Raw genomic sequence first — 21,564 nt, 5'->3', positions numbered from 1 at the left:
CACAACTGTATTTTAAGGCACAGATGCTTGGTTATGTAAGAACATATATGCTTGACACCAAATAATTTTGCAGTGGGAAAGAGCCAGGATAAAAGTGTCTGATGCTTATAAGGAGTGATAGGATCTTGTTAAAAGAGCTTATTTGGCAAGGCATTTTTGAAATGGCAGCAGCTTCTCAGACTCTAAGATATGCTTGGGACAGCTATAGTGATGTGCCAACTTACAGTATTCCCTGATAATAATTCACAAATCAAGACGTTATGATCTGCCCATTTGTTCCCTTAACAGTTTTCACCCTTCTGTTATTGTGTCTTCTGGCTTCATTTCCGCATGTTTCTCGCAGGTGCGAGTGATCATCATGGATGAGAATGACTGTGTTCCAGAATTCCAGCAGTCCATTTATAGCAAAGACGGTGTCCCTGAGACAGTCACGACTGCAACGTCACTTCTGCAGGGTAAGGCTCTGGACCTGCACATCAGTGCACCATAGCCATTATTGAGCATAGTAGTAGGAAGACCCAGTGTTTATTTTTATACAATTCTTTTTAGCCATAGTTTTTGTCATGCTTTTAATGTTTGTAGAAGCAAACAACATTTGAAACCAAATATTCCAATGTCTAATATATTAATTAAAATGTAGACTTGCATACATCCTTGTGAAAATCAAGTTCATGAAATATTAAAAGTTTGTTGTAATACAATAGATTAGTGTACACACATTCACTATTAACTAGGAGTTTTTTCATTAATAAACTACTAATTTGCTGCTTTTTGACAGTTTGTAAGGTAGTAATTGTAGTTGTTGTTTAGGTACTGGTTAGGGTTAAGAACATTGTTTTTTTCATTGGCGCATCCCAACACATGACACTTTTAATGGCTCTTTGACACTGACATTGTATCTCCAGCAGCTACAGCAAGAAAACAGTAATGGCGGACTGCTACTTCTCATTCAGGGCTGTGTATATGCTAATAGGGCAGAGAGCGTCACGAATGGGTGGGACTTTCCTGAGTATGAGAAATCTTCTGAAGGATCATGTGACACTGAAGTAATGGCTGGAGTAATGGCTGCCTAAAATTCAGCGGGGCGGCAGTGGCTCAGTGGTTCATGTAGGTTGTCTACAAACCGGAAGGTTGGTGGTTCAATCCCCGGCTCCACCTGACCAAGTGTCGAGGTGTCCTTGAGCAAGACACCTAACCCCAGCTGCTCCCGACGAGCTGGATGGCGCCTTGTATGGCAGACACCGCCGTCGGTGTGTGAATGTGTGTGTGAATGGGTGAATGTGAGGCAAATTGTAAAGCGCTTTGGATGGCCATGTGGTCTGTTGAAAGCGCTATATAAATGCAGTCCATTTACCATTTACCATTTTTATATCAAAGGAATAAAATAAGAACATAATGAAACAACAAGAACATTATCAGTATTACTGTTTTACTTTATTTTAAATTTTTAATATTTCCGGTATGCATTATGCATCAGACCGTCCATGAGCAGGCTGTAGTCGACCTGTGAGACTATGAGGCTTTGCCATAAGACTCGTATGGCCTTATAAAGTCTATTTCTCACAAACACGGAGACAACAAGGCAAGAAGATGCGCTCTTCTTCCTCTATCATTCTTTTTAACACCACCTTTGAAGCACTTCTCCCCTGATGTGCCCTTTCATGTATCTAAATTGCACATTGAATCTGGAGTCCATGTATTAACTCCTGAGAGTACACTTGTAACAAGAAGGAATGGAATACACATGCCCTCGGCCATGATAAGAAGAGCTTTCATATTCTCATTAAATTTTAGACAACCACAGCTGATATCAAAGCAACACAGAAATAAAGTGACGGACAATACAGCAACTGCAGAGGACGGACCGACTGTGTATGCAGACACAACGGCAAACAAAAGAGAACAAAACAAACAAACATTGGAAAGTTACTGTGATTAAAGAAAAAAAAAAGCAGCAGCAGCACTGCTGTTCCTGGAGAATAACAGGTCTTGGCAGACATTTTGAGAGCTTAACACAGAGCCTCCTGGCAGAATGGGAAAGGTGATGCAGCGAGGTGTACAGCAGATGTGCTGATTAGCAGGTGCAAGCCAACCAGCATCTGCACACCCGTCTGTGTGGGCTTCAGAACAATTATCTCCACCGAGCACGAAATATCCTGCTTGCTCAAGTTAAGCCTAAAAGAACAGAAGAGAGGCTTCTTTTCAAGAATAATTTGTAACATGTGGCTACTTATCGAACATACATAATGAACGAGATGGACAGTTTATAATTTAAACATCTGGGAGAACAGTCATTTTCGTTATGAATGGGGTTTGCTGGATTTTATTGCTGAGGGTCCACTTGAGCTGAAGGTACAGCAGAAGATTAGGACTCACCCGAAGTATCAATATGGGATTATCCTATTTAATTTCTCGTCCTTATCTTACTCTTATTCTCCAGTGTTGGAATTGGCTGTAGTATATGGAATTGAGTGGGGTGGAGGGGGATTCGGGATCTGCCACAAGGACTTGTTAAGTGTCACACGGTGCAGTTGGGATCTCTGCAAAGTCTTTCACACTTCTAGAACTACACAAACTTAATTGAAGAAACTGTAAGAAACCTAGAGGGTCTATAATGGAAGCCATCAGCTAAAGTGCCATTAAAAGATTGCTGGCCTAGTTAACATATTGGAAGATATAAAATACTTAATACAGTAGTGAGCTCATACTGTAATATTAGTTTTCCACAGCTAGGACAGTTTTTATAATGGTAAATGCTGAGACATGATTAAATATATACAATGTGGTTAAATTCTGCTTAATCTTACACTCTCTCGTCAACTAAAATATGACCCATGTTGGCAAAATGAGTCAGAATGCTACAGGCATTTTAGTCAAATTTGAGATTTTCACTGAAATGAGTTCATTAAGCCCTCGTCTAGTGATCCCAATGCTCCAAATAGTAATTAAGCATCTAAAAATTATTTGTATTTGCATGTTTTCTGAGGGGAGTATCTTTTCTCCTCTTGTTAATTGCGCTGAATGTCATCCGAAGAGCCCATAGGAAAGACGCTTCCAACTGTGCCCGATCTCGATAAATATACACCGAATTACAGTATTTCAGTATTCATGCAAACATAATCTGTTATCTCTGAAAAGGTAATCCATAATCTAAATGTTATTTTCACAAAAAAAATTTAGATGCCACTACAGGCAGATAGCTTACTGCTGGATTTTCAGTCAAATTTTCACAACGTATTGAATTAGGCAACTTAAAAAAAATACAGTATTTTTTGGATTTACAGTACTTTATAACAGATATTAACAGATGCAATCATGTATGCAGTTGATCCATTCTGTTCATGTTGATCATAATATACTACTGAAAATGTGTACTATACAATTCAGCAGAAATGTTTTGTGCAGAATCAGGGAAACTGGACCTCAGCTCGAGAAATATTTACCCCTTTATGTCGACACTAGTTGAGTTGATGTGCAAAGCAGCTACTGTGTATGCAGTGCTGTATTCTGAAGTTCATTTGAAACGGGCTCACACTTTATTGAACGCCATTGCATTTTACTGTAGTTGTCAGATGCTATAAGACTCACAGCTTGGGATCTTTTGATTACTAGTCATGTATAACCATTCTAGTAGTTCAATTGACAAGCGCATATGCCCAAGATATTTACACTGGGAAACTCAAATAAAGATTGATCCTATTAGCTGATGCTGCATTTCTTGGTAGTGCAACTTTGTTTTAACATCCACTTCTTTATTTCTCTCTCTTTTGCAGTATCAGCCAGCGATTGCGATTCGGAGCAGAATGCAGAGATCACATACTACACGCTTAGTCCAGATTTCATAATTTCAGCCCATGGCACCATATTCCCGGCAGGCCCTCTGGATTATGACAGGACCAACCACCTGTATGAATTCGTAGTGATGGCGGTGGATAAGGGCGAGGTGCCCCACACTGGCACGGCCACCGTGCGTCTTCGTATGGCCAATGTCAACGACGAGCCTCCGGAGTTCTCGCAGCCTGTGTGAGTTCCTTATCTCTTCCGCCGCTCTTTACCCTCGTCCTACCACCCTGTAAGGAACCTGATAATGAAGGCCTATTGTTTTTATTTGCTAGTAAGCAGCAAACATTTTAGAGGGCCAAGATATTGTTATCAGACTAGCAGTTAACATTTTAATTGCTGTTATTTTTTCCCAAAAATAACTTCTCTGTGTTTTTCCAGTGAGTTGTCATGGGTTCATATCTGCACTAACTGCATGCTTACATCTGGCACTTCCTAATATGTACCAATGCTTTCCTAATGTCTCACACTTTGTGTCTGTCTGTAAAGAATGAATTATAGTTCAAATATAGTGTGTTTTTTCAGTTAACACCTATAGTAACATCTAGACTTTAGAGATTCGATATATACTGTGTGTGTGTGTGTGTATATATATATATATATATATGTGTGTGTGTGTGTGTGTGTGTGTGTGTGTGTGTGTGTGTGTGTGTGTGTGTGTGTGTGTGTGTGTGTGTGTGTGTGTGTGCGTGCGTGCGTGTGCGTGCGTGTGTGCGCGCCATATTTTCCGGACTATAAGTCACACTTTTTTCCATAGTTTGGCTGGTCCTGCGACTTATAGTTAGGTGCGACTTATTTATCAAAATTAATTTGACATGAACTGAGAGAAATGAACCAAGAGAAAACATTACCGTCTCCTGCCACCAGAGGGCGCTCTATGCTGCTCAGTGCTCCTGTTGTCTACACTGAAAACATAGAGCGCCCTCTCGCGGCTGTAGACTGTAGCTGTTTCTCTTGGTTCTTGGTTCTCTAAATAACTGCGACTAATAGTCCAATTTGACTTATATATGTTTTTTTCCTCATTATGAAGTATTTTTGGACTGAAGCAACTGAGAAAATACTCAGGTGCGACTTATAGTCCGAAAAATACGGTATACTTTATAAAGTGCTGGGCAACGATTACATTTTTTAATGGTGATTAATCACAATTGCATTGTTATGCACAAAACTAATAATGCATTCAAAAGTGTACTTTTTTCATTGTGCACAAACTACTAGCTATTACTAAATATTGTAGAAACATAATTTTCTGTAAAGTTGCTTTGTAATGATTTGTATTGTAAAAAGCGCTATACAAATAAGCTTGAATTGAATTGAATTCATTTAAAAGTAGGCCTACTGCTATATGAACAAAAATGTAGTAACATCTGGTTTGCAAACACTTTAAACAAATAAGGTGCTTTTTACAGCAGTGTTCCTTTTACATAGTAGCCGTTAACATATTTATTGTAGCCTACATTTAAACTTATAACATTAATGTAATTAAATTAAATATAAAACAAGCCATTTGTCACTGCCAGGACATTAATGTTTTTATATAAAATATTTAATATATTTAATATTAGTCCAGAGCCTCGATCATAACAATATAACAGGCACCTTCCTATTCAATCCTATACGATCGCGGGACCTATCACAGCAGAGTGTGGCACGGGACAACACTTGATGGGCGGGTAGAAACTTGTGTGTGCGGGATGCGGGAGAATAATTAGGGTGTGCTCACACTAGACAATTTTAACCATGCCGGAGCGCATTTGGCCCCCAAAGTCTGGTTCGTCTGACTCGTGTGATCATTCCGTTTAGCAGTTCCTGGCTAAGTTGGAAGAGGGTGGCAAGAGTGTGGTTCAGTTATATTTAGATCAGTGAGTGTGAGCGCTAACCATGCCGGAGCGCAGATCTTCTGATACGTGCTGCATGATTGCATGAGTACTCCTGAGCGGCAAAAGCAATAGATCTGTAATGCAATATATTGTAAGAGAGACGTGTGTTACCGCGTCCCATACAACTCAAAATAATAAACCACAAAGTTAACAAAAAAAAAAACACTCCACTGTGTTGAGCGAGAGTACTTCTATGCTGTCTTCAAAAACTTCCTATTTCCAACTTATACGAGCACGTTGCATTCTTTTCTGTTAAAAATAATAGTGGACAGAGGTTTGTGAGTGTTGATGTTTAGCCTAAATATTGATCGGGAGCATACCCTCCTCTGCCCCATGATTTGTCTGTATGTATATTCAGAGCCAGTGAGCAACATACTTTTATAATAATAAAAAAAACTGTTAACATGCAATTAAATAATTGTCGCCATTAATCAATGAATGCATTAACGTGATAATGATGCGTTAACTTGCCCAAAAATATGCCCAAAAAAATTAACACCCTTGGTAAATATGATCAAAGATGGCTGTGAAAATTAATCTGCACTGTTAATTCTTTTGATCTTTTTTTTTTTAATCACAAAAATCTAACCTTTCATTGGATAATAATAATAATTTAAAATGGGGGAAATATCATTGTGAAATAAATGTTTTTCTCTAAAACACATTGGCAGAGTCAGTCACTTTTTGATTTTTTTATCTGTTGGTATTTGATAGAATCAAAGATGCCATGTATCTAAACAAGATGTCCACGACCTCCAGTGGAAATATAGGCCCACAACATCAAAACTACAGCAGTATATTTCATTGTACACATGGGGTACTTTTTATCCCTGTTTTCACCAAACCCATCTTGAGTGTTTACTGCTAAAAAGCTCATTTTTTAGTTTCATCTCACAATAGAAGCCAGTTCCATTTGAAGTTCCAGTCTTGTCTGATAAATGAATATGCTGGAGTTTGCTTTTGGATGAGCTAGAATAATTTTTCTTGAAACCCTCCTAAACAACATGTGGTGATGTAGGTGCTGTTTGACAATTTTTTTTTTTTTTATATTTTCTGACCCCGAGACTAAACTATTTTCTGCAATTCTCTGCAGAATGACCTCCTCACCATGCATTAGGATGATACAGACACACGTCCTCTTCCAGACAGTTTCGTAACATGTTCTGTTGATTGTAAATTCTTAATTATTTCCCTGCTGGTGGAAACGGGACTTTTCACTGCTCTAGCTCTTTTGTTATAGCCACTTCACTCATTTGTAAAGCTCAATTATCTTTTGCTGCACATCATAGATATATTCTTTGGTTTTTCTCATTGTGATGGATGACCAAGCGCAGGCTTGGTTTTCCCACTATTTATATTTCTGTGCAACAGGAAGCAATGGCTGGATAATTTCATTTTCATAATCACCCTGGAGTGCTCAAAATTGTGTATATGAATGAGAATATACTTCAGAGTTATTTTACTCATAAGAATTCCTAGGGGTGTCCTTAATTGTGGCCAATGTGTATAAGAGAAAAAAAAAAATAATGATATTTTATGTATAGTGTATGTATATACAGTATGTGTGTTGGGTTCGGACTGCATTGATCAAAAAACAGGAAATATACTAGCACAGAAAGTGCATTAGTTGAGCAACCCTGGTCTGAAGTGTCAGAGACCCTTAAAGTGGCTGCAGTGCATCAAAGACGCTGTGCAGTAGTGTTTGATTAGGCCTGAATGCTCACACTTCCTGACAGTGCTGTGAACATACTCTGTGAACATGGGGCAGGTGAAAGGGAACCACCTAGATGGCCGTCCTTTTACACTCTTCAGTATATGTGCCCTTTTAGTGTTATTAAGAGCAGGAAGAAGGCCTGATGGTCTAGGCCATTTTCACAAGAGTCTCCGTCTTAGGAAGAACAACTGTCTTAGTCAACAACAAGAAAGAAAGAATTGACTGATTTATAAAACAACTAAAACTAAATAAATAAAAATAATGCAGACATATTTAAAAATAACACAAACTAATACAGTAAACCCACAACAAAATTTGTAAAACTTTAGATAAAATGGTAAAAAATGCTGAAAAATATAAATGCATTGTAATAGATAGATAGATAGATAGATAGATAGATAGATAGATAGATAGATAGATAGATAGATAGATAGATGATAGATAATCACAATACTACACTCAAAATATGTCACTGGGGCGGTACCTTTTCAAAAGCACACCTTTGTACCCAAAGAATCCAGTTTGGTACCTTAAATGTACATATTAGTACCTAAAAGGTACAAAAGTGTACCATTTTAAAAGTTACTGCCCAGTGACAGCTTTTGTAAAAAAAATAAAATAAAATCTGAGAGTGTGAAATAACACCCACATTATGGTCAAAATTATAACAGACCAAAAAGACAATAATATGGCTATAGGCATTGTGGAACGATATGGGAAACCTCTTCATCCACGAAGTGATGTTGGTTGATTTGAACAATGTGTTTGTGGGAGACGTTGAAGACAGTCTACAGCTAAGTCTATAATCTGAACATGCAGTCTGAGCTAGTGATGTTTCTAGTGACCTCTGCTGCATATGCTGTCACATATATAAGATGGTCTAGAAATGAACTGCTTATATGGCTTTAATTTGTGTTGTGTACTTAAACACAGGGATAACATTTACATGAAATAAATATCCATTTAGAATAACTAAGTGTAAGATTTTTTTCTATATAGATTGTACTGGAATATATATATATATATATATATATATATATATATATATATATATATATATATATATATATATATATATATATATATATATATATATATATATATATATATATATTCCAGTGCTTCAACTTGTTTCTCATAATAAATCTATATTGAGAGCACAGTACTTACTATTTTAAGCAAAGAACGGAACATGCTTTAACAATAGCACACACAGACCTCAACAGTTGAAACAATTATTTATTTATAGTTTTATAACAAAAATAATCATCCAGCTTAACTAGAACAGTCGAGTTGGATGATAATTATTGCTTCCGCTCTTATGTTTTTAACATTGATTACATGTCTGGGGTTTTTTAATGTGTGAAGATCAAACTGTGCAAATTCATGAGCATTTTTCCCTTAAAACTGCAGTGTGCCAAAGACCGTTTTAGAAATGTTGTTTGAAACAGCTACTAGTTGATTCCTACCATCATGAAAATGAAACAAATCCTGACAACTTGGAGGGTGGGGCTTTTCATATCATTAGCAAAGGGTTTGTACCTAGAGATGTTGATTTTTTTTTTACAAGGCAGCTGTCTGAGATAATGACCGGGAACATAGTTTGTGTAACATTGGCATTTGTATGATGTGCTGCACCTTGTTTACAAGCAGAGGAATGTGCACGCATGTGTTGTGGTACTGTTGTGAATTTGCATCAAAGACCAAAAAAGAAGAGAAAATGTTGAATAAAGTCATTATTTTAGTTTTCTTTGTTGCCAAAACAACAATATTCTTGTAGTATTAATGTTGAACAACTGATGACACATGGGCTCATCACTACTAACGTGGTAGTTGCATTGCAGTCTATGCAGGGTCAGAAGGCTCTCGGATTTCATCAAAAATGTTTGAATTTGTGTTCCGAAGATGAAAGAAGGTCTTCAGGTTTTGAACGACTTGAGAAAGAGTAAGTAATGACAGAATTTGCATGTTTGGGCAAAATATCCCTTTAATCCAGTATTGCCACTTGCAGTGGTATAGCATTTACAATTTCAGTTAAACGAGTGGAAGTCTGGAGGTGGGGACTAATTTGCATACTATGTATGATGAAATTATTTTCACAGGAATTAATGTTTAGGCTTGTCGTTTGATTCAGAGATGATGGATTAAAAGATGATCATTAAAGACAAAAGATAAAGAAGTATAAAATTATTGACTCCAGGGGGGGCATGTTGTTAAAAATTCTACTGTACATTGAAATGCATTTGCATAACATGAAATGCATTACTTATGTTGCTGATTGTAACCTTAAAAACAACAATAATCAAGTGAATTTTTTTCTTTTAGAATAATTTGGTACCATCATGACTGTACAGATTTCCTGTTGTAGACCTTGTCGATGAGTCTTTCCTCAGTTGCTGTATTAATTTGCCTCTCATTTCGCTGATATATCCGTTGTGCTGACTGCTGACTGTTATTGTTATTTTTTCCATCTTGTTGGTGGAGCTATGGCCCTTGGCCATTTTAATTGACTGATTTTCTGGCAGAGAGCTCACTGAATCAGGGAGGCAGATTCAATCAGCCGTGCATTCAGCTGAAGCTGGAGAAACCGAGAACGGAAGTGGGGTGGAGGGTGGGTAGTCAGACCTCGGCCAGAGGGTCCAAAAATTATAAAAAAATGTTGTTGTTGTTTTCAGTCCCCTTATAGGCCTTTTTTAATTACCTTATGCATTTGTATTGTGTTGTGTGCATTTGTGTCTGCATGGTTATACCCGAGAGCCTGAGTTTGAGATGCCAATGGCTTGGGAGTCTACTTTAAACATTAAAGTCAATATGAAATCAAAAACGATTTTTATTTACTTTCCTAATACACATGGTGTTATTGGACATGCTGCATCCATTCATGCATATTTCAAAGAGAAACTATTTAAACAAAATGTAATAACTTGTACCGCCTCTGCAGTGACTATTCTTTTGGCTGACATCACCCACTCCTTTTATTTTTCAACCCTTCCCCTCAAACCACTTTCCCTCACAGAATATCCTGTTTCACTCAGAAATGCATCACATTATGAAAGTAAAATGGGTTTTGAATGCTGCTTCATGTTGGGCAAAGAAGCGCTCTTTGCTACTAAACTGCTTTTGAAAACAGCTACAATGTGTCCTCAGTTGTCATTTTGAGAAATGTAGCCTCATATGATACGTGCTCCATTCCTAAAAAGGCTGCACAAAAGCTGATTTCCTCTAAGCGTTGTAGGTGGAAGACTTTTACATCACCTCTTTTTGCCATCTTGGGTTATTTCAGTTTTTATTTGCAAGAGTGCAAATAAAAGTTGAGGACTTCTGCACTTGAGATGGTTCAGATAGGGCTGGAAAACACACTTGAGCATTATAATTAAATGCCCTCTAATTATTGTCTGCACACGTACAAACATCAGCAAGTTATCTGATTATTACAGCAGCTTATCTGCTGTCCAAGCAGGAATAATATTTAGTCCAGGCATTTCTGTATAACCGATTCAGGAAATACTTAATTGTGGATGGATAATAGCTGTAATGTAAATAGACCTGCTCTTCTAAATCATTGCCTGAATTAGCTACTTTACAGTTATGCCAGAGCTGGCAGACTTTGTTCACACAGGAGAAAAATTGATCATTCAGAATGCTAGTTGACTGATCTATTTTTTTTTCTCTCATTCAGCATGCAGTTGTTGATTTCTAAACATGTCCACATTATTTGTCATAATAACAAGTCATAATAATTAGTTGTTTGTTTAAATTAATTAATTAATTACCTGAGAAAACATTACCTAAATGTTTGCAGTAAGGTTTTTTATTTTTATTTATTTTTTTTTTAAATACTTTTATTCAGCAAGGATTTATTAAATTGATCAGGAGTGACAATAAAAAAAAAATTACAAAACATTTATAACATGACAGAATATTTCTATTTCAAATAAATGCTTGCTATTTCATCAACAACAAAAATCCTAAAAATATAAACTGTATCATATGTATCATATGCTGTTTTCAACACTGATAAGAGGAAGAAATGTTTCTTGAGACACAAATCAGCATATAAGAATTATTTCTGAAGAACCCATAAGATTAGAGTAATGGCCGCTGAAAAAATTGCTTTTAATCTCAATAGTGAATTACATTTTAAAATAATAAAGAAAACATTTATTTTAAATTGTAATAGTATTTCAGAATATTACAGTTTTTACTGTATTTTGATCAAATAAACATAGCCTTGGTGAGCATAAGAGAATTTCAAACTGTAATGATAAAACTTCCTAATCATCCGGAAGGAGGAGGCGGGAACCGGCGCACAATCAAACAACACTTTAATTATTGAAAATAAACACAAAACAGTGCACCAGCCCCTCACGGACGACTGATGCATTAAAATAAAAGCAAAACATAAAATATGGCCCAAGCCTGGTCCTCTCTCGTCCTTCACTATAGTTGCTCCAGTTTTATATCCTTCCATCTCCTACGTGGGACTCGATACCGGCGGTGGGGCGCAGGTGCAGCTCATCTCCAATCACTACACCTGGCCTCACTCCTCGTTCCCACGCCCCCCGGCCCTGCCCCACTCGCCACACAAACATTATATCAACCTCAAACTTTTGAACAGTAGTGTATAGCTTGTCTCGCTCATCCCATTCTTAATAAAAATAATAAGACTGAGGTCTGGAATGGCTAAAGCCAGTAGAAGTATTGTGTTCTGTCCCCACAGACCATGACCTGTCCCTGCGTGTCCCTTCCCTTCACCTCAGATCCTCTCGGAAACTTTTAGCTTCTCTGAAAATCCCTTTTTCCCTCAAACAGAAAAGCCTCAATCTCTCCGTCCTACATAATTTCTGTGAACAGGATAGCCTATATGTGTCGGCCCTGTAATTGAGTAAATTGCAATGTCTGTCACTGCTGTTTGTTCCATTTGGGCAGACTAATTTGCCCAAGCCCTCCACTTCAAGGCGCTGGGCTCCTTCAGTTCGCCTGAAAATGAGCCTCGTCACTCACGCTATAGCGTTTGCACAGTACATCATTACCAGATCTGTTTATTGGCACCAACCTGACCAAGGACAAAGAGTAAGATGGATAGCGTGATGTTTATTACGCACTGGCCTGGGCTTTCTTTGCCGTTCTTACAGCCACGGGACATGACAATGAGTCAGTCCTCATATAGCTGGAAATTTGGGTGAAAATGTTTAGGAGCCCAGCCTTAGCATTCTTTTTTTGATCATTGGCGTTCGCTTATCTCCTTTGTTTTGTTGTGTTGATGGATGTCTTTCCAGGCCTCTTCAACCGAAATGTTGTCTTCTGATTGATAGCTGACATAATGAGCCGAAGTATACAGTGAATGCTGACGAGCCGGCGTTTCACTTGTCTGATTGGTTCATGCGCTTCAAACAAAGTGGCCTCTGCGAGCTGTCAGTCACTGTCCCAAGAGACATCACCTGCACTGTTGCTATGGTGATGGCTTAGAAAGGGAGACGTAAGTGAGGCGTTTTTTTATGGTTAGTCCGTGACAGGTTTTCTCAGAGGCTGTGCTGAACAGATCCTCAGAGCTAACATCTGAAAACAAACCATCCGAGTTGTCTCTGAGACGCGTGTGTGTGTGTCTGGGATTGTGTATGTTTCTGTGAGGGGAGGATCTCTGTTTGTTTGTGTGTGTGTGTGTGTGTGAGCACAATCTCAGATCTTTGAGACTTCTAACAGATTACAGGTCGCAGATGTCACGTGTGTCAGCGCTGGGGTGCAATGACAAGGTGAAAAAGTGCAAGCAATGGTGTCTCCATGGATGACATAAATCACCTACATGAAATGCCTGTCACCTTCCCTCTGTTAGCCATCAATCAGCTCTACACGGAGTGAGATGATGGGCTCAAGCTCTCTTACCCTCTGTCATTCTGTCTGTCTCTATATCTGTCATTTCCCGTCCTCTGATTGGTGTCTTCTCATCATTCTTGAGCTTTCATTCCTCCTTATCTCCTTGTTTCGATCTTTCTGTTTGGATTTCCATCTCTGCAGCCTTCAATCCGTCTTCTTTTTGGCAAATCAGCATTGCTTTTACTTTCATATCTGGACTCTTGACGGAGACTGATAATGTTGTTCTCTTCGACAAAGTCCAGTTTTCTGTTGCCTAAACTTGCTCTGATGGAAAGTCAAATGTCATCATTCATTCATTGACATGTTGTCCCAAAACCGTATGACTTACTTTCTTCAGTGGGACTTAAAAGGAGAACGTGGTTATTGCTTTTTTGCCTCGCGTTTATGATGAATGAGTTCAAGTTTCAGAAAGACTATAAAAGTAGTTCTTCTAAAACCAATAGTTTTGTCTCTGGCTGAAACATCAGTTATTATTGGGCTTTCATCCATACATATTTTTATGCAGATTTTGCGATATTGCATTTAAAAAAAACTCAAAAAACTTTTGAGTGGACGCATCAAGATGCAAATGAAATCTCCAAAATGCATAACCTAGCTTGAAGATTTGTTGTTGTTGTTGTTCTTGTGTGAAAAGCATACATATAAAACAACTGAAATGCATTGCTGAATAAATTCCTGTATGTACATCAAAAAGTGATTTTGCCTTAACCTATTTTGTCTGTGCATTTTGTCTGCCCACGCTAAAATTCTTGTCATTTATTACATTTAATAAAAGATGTTGTTCTCTCGAATGCATTGGTTGGAAACACTGATTTATTTGCAAATTGTTTTCCCAATATTTATGCCTTTCTGCATAAATTAGGTCGCAGCTTGAATGAAAACATTTCCCATATGATCTTTCCCTCCAGTGAGCTGAATCATTGAGATACACCCAAGAACAAGATTAGATTTGTAAATGAATCATACGGACCTGTTTGTTGAACTGGATCAACTGATTCATCGGAAAGATTGGACTCATTCGAAGATTAGACTTCTTTACACATGAACCTGCCAAAGAGTTCTGTTCATAACACTAGGTATCAAATAGCTTCAGGACACTTCATATGGAAATCTTTTTTTAGGTTCATTTAATTGCGTATGTGGGTATTTTCTCTCTCTATTTTGGAGCTTGACAAGCCCCAGTTCTCATTCACTTTCATTATAACCAGGATATCTTCAGGAATTCACTTTTTTGCCTTCAACATTGTTGAGCACAAGAGCATTGTTGGAATGGCGTGAGGGTGAATGAATGATGACAGACATTTTGTTTTGGGTGATCTATCCTTTTAAACCAGACATTCAACTTCACTCGCTGAAGAAAGAAAAATGGATGCTAAGGCTATGGGAATTTAAGATAACTTTGTTTCCAAGAACTCTTGATTTATGTTTGCTTCAGTCTTACAGAAGTTCTACCTTTGGATGCCTCAGTGGCTTTGATTATTCATTTATTTATGAACAGATTTAGCCAAACTGGCTTTCATTCCATCATGGGGTTCGACAGAGGTATTGGTATTCACGGCATGCACACAAACAACAGTTTTCTACACAAGAAGCTCCAGATTCATTTCTTAACTGGCTGAATCCAGAACACATTGTCAATCTGGCATCAGGGCAGTTGACCTTTAGCCGCTCTGATGCACCATCAGTGTCCTTCTCAGATCAAGAGGAAATGTATCACACTCTGTCACAACAAAAAGTCCATCAGTGTGCTGCCTATGAGACTTAAATGAAATCTTTGCGGCTGAATAATAACGAATGGTGGCTGAGGCTACGGAAGTATCTCGCAGTCTGTCAGCGCTTTTCTCTCTTCTCAAATGACAGCACGCTGTGCAGATGTGGAGGCACTGTTTGTCTTGTCGCCACGAGGTGCTGTTCCATTGACAGCATTGTTTCAGATGTGATGAAGTGTGAGCGTGGTTTTGGCAAGAAAGGCTTAGCATGAAATGTGTTGGCTTTGTCTGTTAACAGCCCCTTGAGCGTTTCTTTTTTGGTGGGAAATCTATTACTGAACATCGGAGGGGTGGTCTAACTCACTTCCTCCACTCGTTCTTTGTTATACTTGCAAAATAATAATGGGTTTTCTGTAACAATGAAAATTGTCCCTGTGTGAGGATGTGTTGTGGGTGTGTGTGTTTGTTCTACAACTGGAGGCCAGAGACTTGAGTCACTAAAGCGGTGACATAGTCAGAGCTGTCAGTCTCTTCAGGTCGCTCTTATCTAAAAGGCTCTCGCTGTAACAGACTTTGTTACTCAAACATAATTTTCTATTCAAGCATACTGTTTCTGATCACTTTAACTTGATATGATTCATTTTCTTTCATGCACAGATAATGTGTAGCATATTGTAGAGGTCAATAGTGAACAGATGCACAAGAGTTGTGCAAGGGTTCTTTATATTGATCGAAACTGACAGTTAAAACATTTAGAATGTCACAAAAGATTTATATTTCTTACAAATGCTGTTCTTTTGGCCTTTCTCACAAAAATGATATATATATATATATATATATATATATATATATATATATATATATATATATATAAAATAAAATGTTAAGAAATCATCATCATCATCAATAATAAAGCATCAACACTGACTTCCTAACTGACCCCAAACCTTTAAGTGGTGTCCTAATAATGTTCTTTTTTTGTTGGTTTTTTGGTTGTACAGCTAGCTATTCATGCTCGATAGTTGCAAAAATGCATTGTTTTTCTCATTTCACATTGTTGCACATCTCTTCCCAGTCTGTCTTGGACATGTTTAGTTCCTGTTTCGATGAAACCCCTCCTTCCGAAAATACAAAATGTGCTCTGATTAGTAAGACTGCAAAGAGGATGTGCCAGACGTGTCACGTCTTTTACCATAGCTGAGACATGGCAACAACATACTACTAAAGGCATTAAATATTGTTCAGAATGTAACTGGGCACTAAAAACTGAATGTTAGTTCATTTATTTGATTATTTTCCTCTTTGTTCTATTTGCTATCCATTACACATGCAGCTTAATGTGTTTGTTTTGCTGTAATGATGACATGGTTTTGTGGTGAGTTTCCCATGAAAGATATCTTAAAACAAATATGCTTGTTGTTTAAAAAACAGGTATCGGACCTTTGTCTCAGAGGACGCAGGACCCAACACTCTGGTTGCAACGGTGCTGGCCAAGGACCCAGATGGAGATGGGATCACATACAAAATTACAGCAGGCAATGAGGAAGGCAACTTTGTCATCGACAGCCAGAAAGGTGAGACATCCATTTCAGATTTGGAGTTACTCTTTTGATCTCTCTGACGGCCGTTTTACGCTTAATGAACATTCACTAAGGAGCTGTGCAGTAGAAAAGCCTTAATTCAGTGGTTTCTTTCAAACTCTTTACATTGCATTGCATCATCTTATACATAAGTCGTTTAACTATTAATGCATTTTTATTGGTAATTAATAATTGAATGTACTTTCACGGTTGGGCAATCATGGCAGGGCAGCTATTCAAACAAAAGTCTTCTTCCATTTTTTCCTTGGACATAATTCAGATGCCCAATAAGTCTTTATATTTATTTAAAGTATGCTTTTTTATGTCCCTTAATTGGCGAGGACAGTAGTACAAAACATGAGACTGGTATAGGCATGAGACTTATGCAGAGCAAACCAAAACTTGTGTTCTAGTGAGAAAACCACAACACAAGCCCATACAGTACGTCACTGCTGCACCACTGCTCAGATCGTAAACACAAGATTTTGTTGTTTATAGAATAAACATTATAGAAAGGCTGAGAGCAGTTAGGATGGGATTTAAAAACACATCATATGATGAGAGTGTGGGTTCCGTCCGGAAAAGAAGACTTTAATCTGAAGGATTCTTAAGGGTTAATTGAAGACACAATGTTTAGTCTGAACATCTGGTAAACGGTAAAATCCAGAATGGCAGGAAAGTGAGGGAAATCAACAGCAACATCTGTTTGAACAGTCAAGAACATAATGTACTCTACCATGTTTTAGATCACACTCGTTTTTAACATTTTTTAAAACTAAGAAATAAAGTACATTTTTAAGTACAGTTTAAAGCTTTAATGTATCAGTTACATTTCAAACCAGTTGAAAAGCTGCCATGGATGATTTTCTTTAATCCTATTTACACTTTTATAGTTATTACTTGAACAAACAAGTTATTTGGTACTTTCACATATACAAAATTAGCCACTTACTAATTATAAAGAGGTAATTATTGTAAAGTGTTTCTTTTGGCAAAACTGTGAAAAGTTATAGTTAAAACACCCACACAAGGATATAACTGTTAATATGAAAACCCGTTTCTGCCTTAGATAAATAAAAATGAGGTAATTTTAGGGGGGGAAACAGGAAAATAAGAGAAAATAAAAACATTGTGAGAAATGAAATCACCGTTCTTATTTAGAAGTCACAGTACTGAATTTATTTTTTATAACTGAGATTTTTTATTTTTATAACTTTATAACATAAATTGGAAATGGAAAATATGAGAGATCCATTTGGTAAGATTTTTATTTGATTATAACAGTATCCTTTAGGAATTCAAATTTCTATTATGAAAATGCAGTGTCTGTTTATCTCTCACAGTTCTGAAGGAGTTTAGTAATCGCTCAGTAAATGTAATAATTATTGGCAACTACAAATACAAATTTATTATCTAGGGATGCACTGAATGTTCAGCAACCAAAATTGTTCAGCTGAAAATAGCAAAAAAATCTATCTCGGTGTTCAGCCGAATAAGCGAAGAAGACGGAATAAATTGTACCGAACAGTAACATGACGATCAAATAGAGGGGCGCACTAATGCAGCAAACATGTCAGCAGTTTGGAGGCATTTAAATTGTCTGAGAAAGGCGACAGCACAGACAGCGGGAGACTATTTAGCGCTGCATCACATGTTTCCGATGAAAAGACGAAGGGGTGGTTGTTGCTAGTTACTGTATGATGATTGAAATCATGAAATGGCCTTAAACAATTTGTAAATAATCTGCAGAACGTTATTACGTTCTGTTTTATAATACTTGGATTGCATGTATTCAAACTGCGCTGCACAAGCTTGGAGCACTTGTTAGCTTGTTGCCTGTCTGCCTGAAGAATCTGAACTGAAGCACTGTTACTCATCAGTTGCTCAGTAACATTTTTATAAGGCATGGATGTGACAATGTGATTTGTGAGACAAACATTTTTCAAAATTCTTGATCAGAATCATTTATAAATCAGCTGTTGTGAACAAAAATAAGCACTGAGGTCTTCTCGGGGTTTCCGTCAAAATAATAAAAGCTCCATTAACATTTATAATTGTTAGAATTGCAATTTTACAGTTGTTCTGTAAAATAAAATAAAAAAAGACAATAATAACGATAACAATAATTACAAGAAATATATTAATATGTTCATCATAACATTCACACATAGTGTTCAAAATAGGGGTTGCACTGACTAATCCACTAGTCGACTTCAGTGCTCTGCCATGACGCTTTAAGCTTGACGTCGACTAGTCGCTGGTCCTATAGATGGCGCAACAGGATAAGAAATCTTTGAAGGACTTCCACATTTACGCTCAGTTTCCTAACAGTTAAAATGACAAATAAATGTATACTCCGAAAGCTCCACGAGACATGTGTGAAATATTACTGGATGCTCAAAATTGAACAGGAGAAAGGATGTTTTAAACAGCTTATTGTACAGGTAAATTAATCGCTGTTCTAATCTAATGCGCTGCTTCACTGTAATGCACACACATAGGCTACAGACAGTAGATCACGCACAGATCTTGAGCACACAGAATCATTCGGCGCGGAAATATACTGTCAACACTGTTCAGTGATTTCTCAATAAAAATGGCTTAGAAACTGAAAAGTTCAAGCATATATTTCTTAAAAACTAAATCCCACAGCATCACTACTAGTAGAGAAACTCTGCCATGTAGAATTAATTCACACAGGCAATCACTCCCACTAATGCATTCATATAAATGTAATCTTTACTGTGCTACTTTATCAGTATCTGATTTAGAAAGAGCAGAATTCGGTGAAAAAATAAAACGACCCAAAGACAAAAGAACTGATGAAATGAGCTGTTATAGGAGCAATAGCCGGCAGCACTGCGTCATATACCATAGCTGTGCACAAGGTGTCGGTCACAGCTCTATTCAACTCAGATTGTGAAACTTATGTATTAAATTAATATGTGTACACACACACACCTACACACACTTATAATACTAACTTATTCAGTTGAAATTGTGCTTAGGTATAATGTCTGCTAGAATGTAACAAAAAAAAAAATCTTCAGTGTTAAGTGAATATTTTAAAATTGTTGTTTGGTAATTTTTTTATTTTTTTTTATTTGTTTTTATATCTTTAAACAAGACAAACACTAAAACTTGGTAGTAATACAATTTTCAAAATACGTGGGGAAGATACCCCTTCGGCCCAGTGTTTCATTTTGTTCTGCTTCAGCTTTGGCCAAGAATTTTCATTTTGGTGCATCCCTTTTCTCAGTTCCTCAAAGTAACAGCATTTGCTTAACAGCTCATGACTTAATTGTTGCACGCTACTCAACAGTGAAAGAGCTAGACATGTTTTGATTGATTGCATTTTGATTGAAGTAGATCGGTCGTAAGATACGGACTTCACTTATCCTTCTCACAAAATATGTTTGCTGCTTACATTCACAGTGCTCCAATTTAGTGCTCCATTCAGGTGATTCAAACATGTACCGCTTCATTGGAAGCACTGCGGTTCCTTGAAGAGTGTCTCTGTTGATTCCCTTCCCCGCATATTCCTCCTTTTCTCTCCTCTCAAGATCAAAGCGTTCCTTTATTGCCCCTTCTACGGCTCATCAGATCTCCGTCTCTACTGATATTCCCTCTATCATTCGTTAGAGCCTCTCCCCCATTAGGTTGTTTTTGTTGGGGCGAATAAGGGCCTAGGCGATTGTGCTTGTTGTTAATTTACTGTAACCCACAGAGGAATGCACTCAGTTTGATTTAATAACCCTTTAAGGATTCAAACAGCAAAGTCAATAAGATGATCAGGCCTTTTGTATTAAAGACATAAATACAAAGACTGCATCCGGTGCGTGAAGGATGTATTTACCTGCACGGCCGCATAGTGTTTACACTGATAATCAGCCAGATCAACGGCAGCACACAGCACCTGCCAAGCGTTTTTATTTTCCTCTGTTATTTGTAGTCTTTAGATTTTTCTTTGTCCCGCTTAAAGGCCTCATGTTAAACAAGGTTTCATCCGAATGGTTGGCAATGAGGAAATGCATTTCAAAGAAGAAAAGACTGCCAGAAAATATATTTGGCTGACAGACTGTTAAATTAAATTAGAATGTTGTGGAAAAGTTCATTTATTTCAGTAATTCAACTCAAATTGTGAAACTTATGTATTAAATTAATTCAATGCACACAGTCTGAAGTAGTTTAAGTAGTCTTTTGTTCTTTTAATTGTGATGATTTTGGCTCACATTAAACAAAACCACACCAACTCACTATCTAAACAATCAGCTAATCAACTCAAAACACCTGAAAAATGGTCCCTCAGTTTGGTTCACTAGGCTACACAATCATGTGGAAGAATGCTGATCTGACAGTTATCCAGAAGACAATCATTGACACCCTTCACAAGGAAGGTAAGTCACAAACATTAATTGCCAAAGAAGCTGGCTGTGCAGAGAGTGCGGTATCCAAGCATGTTAACAGAAAGTTAAGTGGAAGGAAAAAGTGTGGAAGAAAAAGATGCACAATCAAACAAGGGAACCGTTGCCTTGTGAGGATTGTCAAGCAAAATTGATTCAAGAATTTGATTTTGATTTTGAATTTATATATATAATTTAATAATTTTTTCCTTAAGTCTAGAAATTTTGTCACACCTTTACTATAGTGATTATTTTGACTTATGTTTATTATAGAGATGTTACAACTTTTGATAAAGCTCTAATTGGTTTTCTTTTGGAAATATGTTTCTAATTCATCCTGAATGCATTTATGACTGTAAAGCATATCTGTGTGTGTCAAAATTGTGATTAAAATTGAAATCGCAAAATTGATAAAAGAAATTGCGATAGTACTCAGAAGCTAAATTGTTAACTTTATTTATTGAAAGAACTAGGTCTGTGTGATATGGACAAAAAAAAAGAAAAGAAAAAAAAAATAAGTTATTAACCCAACAAAAGTGGGGTAAGTTAATTATTTTTATTTTT

The 21,564-nt window shown here is 37.2% G+C and overlaps 1 protein-coding gene across 2 annotated transcripts in view; it reads left to right on the top strand.

The window, feature by feature from the left end:
* The window catches only part of si:ch211-186j3.6 (neural-cadherin), a 298,085-nt gene that overhangs the window by 145,892 nt on the left and 130,629 nt on the right, over nucleotides 1-21,564 (top strand). For both annotated transcript variants that reach the window (XM_052561240.1, XM_052561239.1), the window contains 3 exons: nucleotides 344-455; nucleotides 3,774-4,023; nucleotides 16,449-16,591. In XM_052561240.1, coding sequence (XP_052417200.1) covers nucleotides 344-455; nucleotides 3,774-4,023; nucleotides 16,449-16,591 — 505 coding nt within the window. The remainder of the gene's footprint in view (nucleotides 1-343; nucleotides 456-3,773; nucleotides 4,024-16,448; nucleotides 16,592-21,564) is intronic.

This window comes from Carassius gibelio, chromosome B7 (assembly GCF_023724105.1).
Source record: "Carassius gibelio isolate Cgi1373 ecotype wild population from Czech Republic chromosome B7, carGib1.2-hapl.c, whole genome shotgun sequence".
Lineage (NCBI taxonomy): Eukaryota > Metazoa > Chordata > Actinopteri > Cypriniformes > Cyprinidae > Carassius > Carassius gibelio.
The sequence above is the reverse complement of the archived record's forward strand: the minus strand, read 5'-3'. Positions and strand labels throughout refer to the sequence as shown.